Genomic DNA, 12,956 nt, shown 5'->3' on the forward strand with positions numbered 1-12,956 from the left:
GTCCAAACGCAAATCACAAATACTCTCAATTCTATAGCGCTACACTAGAGGACGTGGGGAGGCTATATGACAGATTACACATTAGAAGCTGCATCTCCTGCTGAGTTATCAAACTGCCACATCCTGATTATAAAACTCCACCTACATGTAAATATTACCTCAACTAACTGGTGCCGCCGCACATTGACTCTGTACCGGTCCCTCCCTGTATATAGTCTCCACATCGACTCTGTACCGGTCCCTCCCTGTATATAGTCTCCACATCGACTCTGTACCGGTCCCTCCCTGTATATAGTCTCCACATCGACTCTGTACCGGTCCCTCCCTGTATATAGTCTCCCTCTGTACCGGTCCCTCCCTGTATATAGTCTCCACATCGACTCTGTACCGGTCCCTCCCTGTATATAGTCTCCACATCCTCTACCGGTCCCTCCCTGTATATAGTCTCCACATCGACTCTGTACCGGTCCCTCCCTGTATATAGTCTCCACATCGACTCTGTACCGGTCCCTCCCTGTATATAGTCTCCACATCGACTCTGTACCGGTCCCTCCCTGTATATAGTCTCCACATCGACTCTGTACCGGTCCCTCCCTGTATATAGTCTCGCTATTGTTATTTCACCGCTGCTCTTTAATTACTTGTTACTTTATTTCTTATCCGTATTTTTTAAAACTGCATTGTTGGTTATGGGCTCGTAAGTAAGCATTTCACTCTAAGGTCTACCTACACCTGTTGTATTTCAGCACATGTGACTAATAACATTTGATTTTTCTACAGCAGATAGAGATTTGCTATTCAACTATTCACTCAACAATGCCAGAGATTGTTAAAAGGAAACATTGTTTTCTGTTCGTGTGTGTTTAGGTAATGGAACTGGAGGCCAAATGGCTTTAGGCCTGTATTCTCATGCCGTCTCATCTCTCTGCAGCAGACACATAGTGAGCAATATGTTGAGAGAGAATGCTGAGAGTGTGCAAAGCTGTAATCAAGGAAAAGTGTGGCTATATTGAAAAATCTCAAATATAGTTTGATTTGTTGATCACTTTTTTGGTTACTACAGGATTCTATATGTGTATTTCATAGTGTTGATGTCTTCACTATTATGCTACTATGGAGAAAACACTCAAAATAAATAAAAACCCGGGAACGAGGTGTGTCCAAACTTTTGGTTCTTTAAGTATGGTGATGATATCATCTTGTGAGGTCCATGGTAATTCCCAGCCCTAAAAGGTATGTGGCTGGTTGGTATGTGAGAGACAGTGGAGGGGACTAGGACTATAATTGGGCCAGACAAAACTAGGATGCACCACAGCGGCCTATGCCAACTACAGCCAGAAGACAAAGCAAAACAAAAGCACAGCACAGGGCTACAGTAGAGTAGCCTGATTCCACATCTGTTTGTGTGTATATATGGTCGTTGTCGATGCAGAACAAACAGATCTGGGACCAGGCTAATAGTACAGAGCATACTGCTGCTACTCCCAGCTACTACTCTCACGGTTCTAATGTCCGCTGTACCAACCATGGTGCCTGGGTACAGTCAGCACGGGGCTGGTGGGCATGGGAAGGAAAGGGAAGTGAGAGAGCTGGTCAGCCCCGTCCTCCAGGCTGGCCACTGCCGTGGATGCTAGGGCATTGGCATGCTCGGACAGCGTGTCCAGCACCTGGCCGGGCACGGAGCCAGTCATCAGGTAACGAATCAACTCTATTTTACGGGCGTGGTCTGAGATGGGGTGGGAGGGGGGGTAGGTCATATGGCGTAGGGGTGGGTGTGAATGGAAGAGAGAGGGAGTAAGAAAAATGTGGGTGAGTGGAAGAGTGGAAGAGTTTGGGAAAGAGAGATGGGTATAGATAGAGAGATGGATATAGATAGAGAGATGGATATAGGACATAGAGGGTGTGGGTGAGTAGTGACAAGGAAATGGGTCAGAAAACAAAATGCCCAAAAAAAGGAAAGAAAGAGGGGAAGATATGAGACATGCAGTTGTGACTGGATATACAGTGTGGTGGCGATTCAAAAAAAAATATTGGATAAAGGGATTGCAAGATTTTCTGCAATGCTGTCCACGATACTGTCGATGTGGTAAATGAAGAATCCTTACCTGGCTTAGACAGGGGCATTGGAATAGGGTAGTACTTCCTGGCAGCCTGAGGAGGACTACAAACAAACAAAAAGACTACACATTTAGTATTGAATTATATTGACGACACATTTAGTTTAAATTGAATTGCTTTTTGTATGTTTTTGTTTGATGTCATTACTTGAGCTTTTAATGTGATGTTTTTAATGCGTTGGATGTGAGCCTTAAGACATTCTGGCTAATGGTAATTAGATAGACAACAAATCATGGTGTACTGGTCTGGAATAAAATGATGTACAGTAGCAAAATACCTTGTTAACAAATTGACAGTTGAGAGTGTTGGCTTTACTTTACTACTAGACAACCCATCATTACCAATTCATCATTAATAAAGGTATGTGGGGGTGTGGCATTATGTAGCGCCTAGATCCTGATCTTGGATCAGTTTAGCATTTTCTCCTATAGGATTGGAGGGGAAGCTGATCTTGGATCTGTAGCTAGGGAAAACCTCACCCTGGAGCATACCGTATGTGTGCAGGTGACCATTCAACCTACCTTATGAGGTCCTGACCGTGCAGGTGCAGAGGGTGCTGCTGGTAGTGACCAAACACCTCAAACACGATGGGCTTGGTTTTGATGTACTCAATGAACGACTCAGTCACCTCCACTGAAATCTACACAACAGGAGGGAATGGGAAAATGAGTCAGCTTTGGGTCATGTTTCTATACCTTTGTGTATGTCTATGTGTGTACGTGAGTGTGCGTTGTGCATGCACTCACATTCTGGACGTGATAGAAGCCCAGAGGAGTTCCTTTCCCACTGTTCTTCAGAGGCTCTGTGGAGAAGGCTTCGTCGTGACGATGGAGGAAACTGAGGAGCCAACAGATGACGCTTGAGTATCACAAATAATAATACTGTACATAAGTAAACTGTTACTAAAAGGTCTATACAGATGAAAGCCGAGAGGTATGATTCCTGATGCTGTTGTTATGACTTGTGTTTAACACCCTTATAAGGTCTTATTACCATCCTCTCATAACGATCCTGACTAAATAACAGCCATTTGGAATTTGTTACATATCACATAAGCCTTATAACATATTATAAGAAGACATAAAGGCTCATACATGCTTATAACGAGTTTTAACCATTATACCTGTCGACCTTAAGTGTCATCAGTACTTCTGTTGCACACACACACACACACACACACACACACACACACACACACACACACACACACACACACACACACACACACACACACACACACACACACACACACACACACACACACACACACACACACACACACACACACACACACACACACACACACACACACACACACACACACACACACACACACACACACACACACGTTTTGGGTCACTTAGAAATGTCCTTATTTTGGAAAGAAAAGCACATTTTGTGTCCATTAAAATAACATCAAATTGATCAGAAATACAGTGGAGACATTGTTAATGTTGTAAATTACTATTGTAGCTGGAATCAGCTGATTTTATGGAATATCTACAGTTGAAGCCAGAAGTTTACATACACCTTACCCAAATACTTTCAAACTCAGTTTCACAATTCCTGACATTTAATCCTAGTACAAATTCCATGTCTTAGGTCAGTTAGGATCACCACTTATTTTAAGAATGTGGAATGTCAGAATAATAGTAGAGAGCATGATTTATTTCAGCTTTTATTTATTTCATCACATTCCCAGTGGGTCAGAAGTTTACATACACTCAATTAGTATTTGTTAGCATTGCCTTTAAATTGTTTAACTTTGGTCAAACGTTTCAGGTAGCCTTCCACAAGCTTCACACAATAAGTTCGGTGAATTTTGTCTCATTCCTCATGACAGAGCTGTTGTAACTGAGTCAGTTTTGTTGGCCTCCTTGCTCGCACGTGCTTTTTCAGGTCTGCCCACAGATTTTCCATAGGATTGAGGTCAGAGCTTTGTGATGTCCACTCCAATATCTTGACTTTGTTGTCCTTAAGCCATTTTGCCACAACTTTGGAAGTATGCTTGGGGTCATTGTCCATTTGGAAGACCCATTTGCAACCAAGCTTGAACTTCCTGACTGATGTCTTGAGATGTTGCTTCAATATATTCACATAATTTTCCATCCTCGTGATGCCATCTATTTTTTTTAAAGTGCACCAGTCCTTCCTGCAGGGAAGCACCCCCACAACATTATGCTGCCACCCCCGTCCTTCACGGTTGGAATGACGTTCTTTGGGTTGCAAGCCTCCCCCTTTTCCCTCCAAACATAACGATGGTCATTATGGCCAAACAGTTCTATTTTTGTTTCATCAGACCAGAGGACATGTCTCCAAAAAGTACGATCTTTGTCCCCATGTGCAGTTGCAAACCATAGTCTGGCTTTTTATGGCGGTTTTGGAGCAGTGGCTTCTTCCTTGGTGAGCAGCCTTTAAGGTTATGTCGATATAGGACTCGTTTTACTGAGGATATAGATACTTTTGTACCCGTTTTCCTCCAGCATCTTCACAAAGTCCTTAGAGTTGTTCTGGGATTGATTTGCACTTTTCACACCAAAGTACGTTCATCTCTAGGAGACAGAACGCAGTATGACAGGAGCGTGGTCCCGTGGTGTTTATACTTGCATACCATTGTTTATACAGATGAACGTGGTACCTTCAGGCGTTTTGAAATTGCTCCCAAGGATGACCCAGACTTGTGGAGGTCTAGGCTGATCACTTTTGATTTCCCCAAGCAAAGAGGCACTGGGTTTGAAGGTAAGCCTTGAAATACATCCACAGGTACACCTCCAATTGACTCAGACTTGACAGTCTTGTCCTCAGAAATTAAGGCTATTCCATTCGAAAAATTCCCAAGAAACTTAAGATCTTGTACAACGCTGTGTACTACTTCCTTCACAGAACAGCGCTCTTCAACAGTGAAGAGGCAACTCCGGGATGCTGGCCTTCTAGGCAGAGTTCCTCTGTCCAGTGTCGGTGTACTTTTGCCCATCTTAATCTTTTCTATTTATTGGCCAGTCTGAGATATGGCTTTTTCTTTGCAACTCTTGCCTAGAAGGCCAGCATCCCGGAGTTGCCTCTTCACTGTTGACGTTGAGACTGGTGTTTTGTGGGTACTATTTTATGAAGCTGCCAGTTGAGGACTTGTGAGATTACATTTACATTTACATTTAAGTCATTTAGCAGACGCTCTTATCCAGAGCGACTTACAAATTGGTGCATTCACCTTATGACATCCAGTGGAACAGCCACTTTACAATAGTGCATCTACATATTTTAAGGGGGGAGGGGGGTGAGAAGGATTACTTTAGCCTATCCTAGGTATTCCTTAAAGAGGTGGGGTTTCAGGTGTCTCCGGAAGGTGGTGATTGACTCCGCTGTCCTGGCGTCGTGAGGGAGTTTGTTCCACCATTGGGGAGCCAGAGCAGCGAACAGTTTTGACTGGGCTGAGCGGGAACTGTACTTCCTCAGTGGTAGGGAGGCGAGCAGGCCAGAGGTGGATGAACGCAGTGCCCTTATTTGGGTGTAGGGCCTGATCAGAGCCTGGAGGTACTGAGGTGCCGTTCCCCTCACAGCTCCGTAGGCAAGCACCATGGTCTTGTAGCGGATGCGAGCTTCAACTGGAAGCCAGTGGAGAGAGCGGAGGAGCGGGGTGACGTGAGAGAACTTGGGAAGATTGAACACTAGACGGGCTGCGGCGTTCTGGATGAGTTGTAGGGGTTTAATGGCACAGGCAGGAGCCCAGCCAACAGCGAGTTGCAGTAATCCAGACGGGAGATGACAAGTGCCTGGATTAGGACCTGCGCCGCTTCCTGTGTGAGGCAGGGTCGTACTCTGCAGATGTTGTAGAGCATGAACCTACAGGAACGGGCCACCGCCTTGATGTTAGTTGAGAACGACAGGGTGTTGTCCAGGATCACGCCAAGGTTCTTAGCGCTCTGGGAGGAGGACACAATGGAGTTGTCAACCGTGATGGCGAGATCATGGAACGGGCAGTCCTTCCCCGGGAGGAAGAGCAGCTCCGTCTTGCCGAAAGTTCAGCTTGAGGTGGTGATCCGTCATCCACACTGATATGTCTGCCAGACATGCAGAGATGCGATTCGCCACCTGGTCATCAGAAGGGGGAAAGGAGAAGATTAATTGTGTGTCGTCTGCATAGCAATGATAGGAGAGACCATGTGAGGTTATGACAGAGCCAAGTGACTTGGTGTATAGCGAGAATAGGAGAGGGCCTAGAACAGAGCCCTGGGGGACACCAGTGGTGAGAGCGCATGGTGAGGAGACAGATTCTCGCCACGCCACCTGGTAGGAGCGACCTGTCAGGTAGGACGCAATCCAAGCGTGGGCCACGCCGGAGATGCCCAACTCGGAGAGGGTGGAGAGGAGGATCTGATGGTTCACAGTATCGAAGGCAGCCGATAGGTCTAGAAGGATGAGAGCAGAGGAGAGAGAGTTAGCTTTAGCGGTGCGGAGCGCCTCCGTGATACAGAGAAGAGCAGTCTCAGTTGAATGACTAGTCTTGAAACCTGACTGATTTGGATCAAGAAGGTCATTCTGAGAGAGATAGCGGGAGAGCTGACCAAGGACGGCACGTTCAAGAGTTTTGGAGAGAAAAGAAAGAAGGGATACTGGTCTGTAGTTGTTGACATCGGAGGGATCGAGTGTAGGTTTTTTCAGAAGGGGTGCAACTCTCGCTCTCTTGAAGACGGAAGGGACGTAGCCAGCGGTCAGGGATAAGTTGATGAGCGAGGTGAGGTAAGGGAGAAGGTCTCCGGAAATGGTCTGGAGAAGAGAGGAGGGGATAGGGTCAAGCGGGCAGGTTGTTGGGCGGCCGGCCGACACAAGACGCGAGATTTCATCTGGAGAGAGAGGGGAGAAAGAGGTCAGAGCACAGGGTAGGGCAGTGTGAGCAGAACCAGCGGTGTCGTTTGACTTAGCAAACGAGGATCGGATGTCGTCGACCTTCTTTTCAAAATGGTTGACGAAGTCATCTGCAGAGAGGGAGGAGGGGGGGGGGGAGGAGGATTCAGGAGGGAGGAGAAGGTGGCAAAGAGCTTCCTAGGGTTAGAGGCAGATGCTTGGAATTTAGAGTGGTAGAAAGTGGCTTTAGCAGCAGAGACAGAGGAGGAAAATGTAGAGAGGAGGGAGTGAAAGGATGCCAGGTCCGCAGGGAGGCGAGTTTTCCTCCATTTCCGCTCGGCTGCCCGGAGCCCTGTTCTGTGAGCTCGCAATGAGTCGTCAAGCCACGGAGCGGGAGGGGAGGACCGAGCCAGCCTGGAAGATAGGGGACATAGAGAGTCAAAGGATGCAGAAAGGGAGGAGAGGAGGGTTGAGGAGGCAGAATCAGGAGATAGGTTGGAGAAGGTTTGAGCAGAGGGAAGAGATGATAGGATGGAAGAGGAGAGAGTAGCGGGGGGAGAGAGAGCGAAGGTTGGGACGGCGCGATACCATCCGAGTAGGGGCAGTGTGGGAAGTGTTGGATGAGAGCGAGAGGGAAAAGGATACAAGGTAGTGGTCGGAGACTTGGAGGGGAGTTGCAATGAGGTTAGTGGAAAAACAGCATCTAGTAAAGATGAGGTCGAGCGTATTGCCTGCCTTGTGAGTAGGGGGGAAGGTGAGAGGGTGAGGTCAAAGAGGAGAGGAGTGGAAAGAAGGAGGCAGAGAGGAATGAGTCAAAGGTAGACGTGGGGAGGTTAAAGTCGCCCAGAACTGTGAGAGGTGAGCCGTCCTCAGGAAAGGAGCTTATCAAGGCATCAAGCTCATTGATGAACTCTCCGAGGGGACCTGGAGGGCGATAAATGATAAGGATGTTAAGCTTGAAAGGGCTGGTAACTGTGACAGCATGAAATTCAAAGGAGGCGATAGACAGATGGGTAAGGGGAGAAAGAGAGAATGACCACTTGGGAGAGATAAGGATCCCGATGCCACCACCCCGCTGACCAGAAGCTCTCGGGGTGTGCGAGAACACGTGGGCGGACGAAGAGAGAGCAGTAGGAGTAGCAGTGTTATCTGTGGTGATCCATGTTTCTGTCAGTGCCAAGAAGTCGAGGGACTGGAGGGAGGCATAGGCTGAGATTAACTCTGCCTTGTTGGCTGCAGATCGGCAGTTCCAGAGGCTACCGGAGACCTGGAACTCCACGTGGGTCGTGCGCGCTGGGACCACCAGATTAGGGTGGCAGCGGCCACGCGGTGTGGAGCGTTTGTATGGTCTGTGCAGAGAGGAGAGAACAGGGATAGACAGACACATAGTTGACAGGCTACAGAAGAGGCTACGCTAATGCAAGGAGATTGGAATGACAAGTGGACTACACGTCTCAAATGTTCAGAAAGTTAAGCTTACGTAGCAAGAATCTTATTGACTAAAATGATTAAAATGATACAGTACTGCTGAAGTAGGCTAGCTGGCAGTGGCTGCGTTGTTGACTTTGTAGGCTAGCTGGCAGTGGCTGCGTTGTTGACACTACACTAATCAAGTTGTTCCGTTGAGTGTAATAGTTTCTACAGTGCTGCTATTCGGGGCTAGCTGGCTAGCTAGCAGTGTTGATTACGTTACGTTGCGTTAAAAGAACGACAACAATTATCTTTGATACACAGACGGCTATGTAGCTAGCTATGTAGCTAGCTACGATCAAACAAATCAAACCGTTGTGCTGTAATGAAATGAAATGAAAAATGTGATACTACCTGTGGAGCGAAGCGGAATGCGACCGGGTTGTTGAGTGCGGAAGTTCTATTCAGTAGACGTTGGCTAGCTGTTGGCTAGCTAGCAGTGTCTCCTACGTTAAGGACGACAAATAGCTGGCTAGCTAACCTCAGTAAATTAAGATAATCACTCTAAGACTACACGCTCTAAACTACACAATTATCTTGGATACGAAGACAGCAAAGACAACTATGTAGCTAGCTAACACTACACTAATCAAGTCGTTCAGTTGAGTGTAATAGTTTCTACAGTGCTGCAATTCGGTAGACTGTGGACGTATGCTAGCTGGCTAGCTGCTGGGCAGATAGCAGTGTAGACTACGTTAGGACGACGAAATACAAGTTGCAATAGAAGTACTGTTTCACTATGTTGTCCTCTTTCTTTTCCTTTTTCTTCTGTCCTTCTTTTGTCCTTATTTTGTCTTCCTTTCTTCTGTTAACTAGATATTTTTTGTTGTTATTCTTTGTAAGCTAGCTAGCTTCTTCCAGGAGAGTCCCTAGCAACTGTGAGGCGTCTGTTTCTCAACTAGACACTCTAATGTACTTGTCCTCTTGCTCAGTTGTGCACCGGGGTCTCCCACTCCTCTTTTTATTCGGGTTAGAGCCAGTTTGCACTGTTCTGTGAAGGGAATATTTTTGATTTCTCAGAACAAGAATAGACTGATGAGTTTCAGAAGAAAGTTATTTGTTTCTGGACATTTTGAGCCTGTAATTGAACCCACAAATGCTGATGCTCCAGATACTCAACTAGTCTAAATGTGGCCAGTTTTATTGCTTCTTTAATCAGAAAAACAGTTTTCAGCTGTGCTAACATAATTGCAAAAGGGTTTACTAATGATCAATTAGCCTTTTAAAATTATAAACTTGGATTAGCTAATACAATGTGCCATTGTAACACAGGAGTGATGGTTGCTGATAATGGGCCTCTGTACGCCTATGTAGATATTCCATAAGAATCTGCCGTTTCCAGCTGCAATTGTCATTTACAACATTAACAATGTCTATATTGTATTCCTGATCAATTTGATGTTATTTTAAAATGGACAAACAAGGACAATTCTAAGTGGCCCCAAACTTTTGAATGGTTACACACACACTTTGACAACAGCCCAGTTCCTAGATCAGTATGGCAGCGGTGTGCGTGTGCTCCGTAGCCTGCGAGATTGATCTGAGGACAGATCTGAGGATAGCCGATCAACTCACTTGAACTGGCAGAAGATGTCGGCATACTCTGGGAGAATGCCGCTGGCTTGGAGCACGGTCACACGGAAGGTAAAGATACTGCCCACCTCCAGTTGGTCGGCCAGTCCTTCTTCTCGACTAAGCTTAGGGTCAACCAAGTTCCCTTGAACCAGCTTCAGGTCTGTCACAAAACACCCACAGCAAAGGGTTAGAACATGCTGCGGACAGGTACATACCAGGATGAACACAATGCAAAATATTGTGTGTTATCCTCAATTTTCATACCTTTACTTTTCCCCCAATTTCATTATATCCAATTGGTAGTTACAGTCTTATCCATAGGGGATTTGCAGCGATGGGACTCGGGAGAGGCAAAGATCGAGAGCCAGGCTTCTTGACACACTGCTCGCTTAACCTGTAAGCCATCCGCACCAATCTGTCGGAGGAAACGCCGTCCAACTGGAGTCGCTAGAACGTGATGGGACAAGGACATCCCGGCCGGCCAAACACTCCCCTAACCCATACGACGCTGGGCCAATTATGTGCCGCCTCATGGGTCTCCCGATCACGGCCTACTGTGACACAGCCTGGGATCGAACCAGGGGCTGTAGTGACGCCTCAAGCACTGCGATGCAGAACAATTCCGGAGGCCAGGATTTGAGTGTTTTATTGATAGAGACAGGTATAACGGGAAGGGGAATGTGGGTAGATGCAGAGGTGAGAAGGCTGGTAGGGCCAGGATTCTATTCAACGCAGGCAGGGGGACCATACATGTGCCAGAGACAGCGGCTTTAACTGCTAGACCAACTCTCTCTACTTCCGTCCATATTTTTCGCTCTCCCTCTCCTCCTTCCCTCTTTACTTACAGTTAACAGCTCAATAAAGTGCACAATGAAAGGAAGGTTTATGGTCAAAGTTTATTATGTTTTTATATCAAATGGCTTATGTGGACTATTGTAAATTCCTTCACAGGGAAACTAGATATGACTGCACCAACCAGATGTCACTTTACACCCAGAGTTTCACATTAGCCAAAAACGTTTTCTTTTTTATTTAACTAGGCAAGTCAGTTTTTACTTACAATGACTTACCATGACAGCCTAGGAACAGTGGGTTAACTGCCATGTTCAGGGGCAGAAAGACAGATTTTTAGCTAGTCAGCTCAGGTATTCGATCTAGCGACCTTGCGGTTACTGGCCCAATGCTCTAACCACTAGGCTACCTGCTGCCTCGTGACCTTTAGTAATTTAAATCTATTTGATTTTTATGACTGAAGGCCATTTCCAACTCTTGTATCAACCTATTTCAATTCATCCTCCACCTTCAATAAGAATATCTGCCACCAGTGTTTCCCCCATCATTGTAGAGGCGGGACGCCATCCACCCTCCCCCGCCTACAAACATTTGGTTGAAAATGTTGGTTTAAGAGGCCCTGGATGCTAATTTGGGTGCCTTTGCAGAGCCCTACCTGGAAAATAATTTAGGGACAACACTGTCTGCCACGATTAATTCCCACTCAATTCAAGCCATTGGCCGGCGAGATGTAGGCCTAATACGAATGAGAGGAGAGGGTCTTGGAGCTGCGCCGGTCTCTCCTTCCTTACCCATGTCATTGATTCTGTTCTGCTCCTCTGAGGGGGTGATGATCTCTGAACTCTGACCCTGGCCCTCCACGAAGCGCAGCTCTTCCAGAGACAGGCCAGAGCAGGTCATGACTGTGGAAGGAAAGTCATTCTGATGGGAGGGAGGGAGGGAGAGAGAGAGAGAAAGAGAGCGAGAGAAAGATAGAGGGAGTGGATATTAGCATATAGCTGCTTTGATAGTGAACATTTGAAGAAGAAAAAAACAGAAAATGTTGCTGATTAAAAGACCGACACGCAGGTGTATGGAATGTAGACAAGATTAAGCCTAGTCCTAGACTAAAAAGCACTTTCAATGGAGAATCCCCATTGAACAGGACTAGGCTCAATCTGTGTTAGGGAAATCGGCTATAACATTTAAAAAAAAAGAGAGTTTGTCTGACGTGGCCTTACCTTTTTGAAGTACTCATCATCAAAGGATATCTTGGCAGTTCCCGACTGTCTCACTCCTGACCCGTAGTCCGGGGCCTCCTCGTCAGCTACAAAGACACGTTTTACAAGTCATGTTATCGCGTTCGTCAGCCCCAGTTATTAACGTGGTGTGTTGACAAGAGCAGACTCGTCTCTTCAAAGAGCACAAAGCAGTCGACTCTGGGGATTCTCTCTCAGGTCGCAAGAAAACCGAAGACCTTTCAACATTTCTTCCAGTCATTCTGATTCATTGTAGAGTTAAATCTGGTATTTTCTTGTAGAAAATTGTTTTGTTGTGGTTTTAGTGAATGTGGTCTGTGATTAGGGGGCTTTGTCGCATTTTGTACACACATTGTTACATTCTACCTGGATACATACTCAAGGACCAGGATTGGACAATTATGTGACAGTATATTAGATACTAATACTAATCACAATAAGACTCAGAGTAGGAGTGCTGATCTAGGATAAGTTTGCCATTTAGATAATGGACAGGGGGACCTAATCCTAGATCAGCACTCCTCCTTTGAGACACTTTGTGAATACAGGCCCAAGTCTGAATCTTGTCAAAGAGGGTGTGTGTAGAGAGAAATAGAGAGAGATGGAGCAGTACGTACCAGCGATGGCTTGGACACCGACACGCAGGAAACCACGCACATCGCCCTTCTCCGTCACTATGGCGACACGATGGACCAGGGGCACGGGGTAGAGCAGGTTGCTCAGGTACACAAAGGCTCTACGGGGGAAGGAGGGGGGAGAGAGGTGAGGATCTAACCCTACGAGCCCCAATTGGGGTCTGCTTTTGCCTCACAAGGCTTGGTCAAATTAATTTATTTGTCAATATAAAAAGGTGACGCGGATATTTCATTACTTTCTTAATTTGAATGCGGTAACATTTAGTTAAAGGGTTCATAAGAAGTT

At 46.3% G+C, this 12,956-nt stretch overlaps 1 protein-coding gene across 1 annotated transcript in view; it reads right to left on the reverse strand.

Moving 5' to 3' along the window:
- kif1b (kinesin family member 1B) overlaps positions 1 to 12,956 on the reverse strand; it is a 117,664-nt gene that overhangs the window by 15,492 nt on the left and 89,216 nt on the right. Inside the window, 7 exon segments of the mRNA XM_046343859.1 lie at positions 2,106 to 2,161; positions 2,640 to 2,758; positions 2,865 to 2,955; positions 10,006 to 10,165; positions 11,589 to 11,718; positions 12,018 to 12,103; positions 12,653 to 12,771. Coding sequence (XP_046199815.1) covers positions 2,106 to 2,161; positions 2,640 to 2,758; positions 2,865 to 2,955; positions 10,006 to 10,165; positions 11,589 to 11,718; positions 12,018 to 12,103; positions 12,653 to 12,771 — 761 coding nt within the window.

This window comes from Oncorhynchus gorbuscha, linkage group LG03 (genome assembly GCF_021184085.1).
Source record: "Oncorhynchus gorbuscha isolate QuinsamMale2020 ecotype Even-year linkage group LG03, OgorEven_v1.0, whole genome shotgun sequence".
Lineage (NCBI taxonomy): Eukaryota > Metazoa > Chordata > Actinopteri > Salmoniformes > Salmonidae > Oncorhynchus > Oncorhynchus gorbuscha.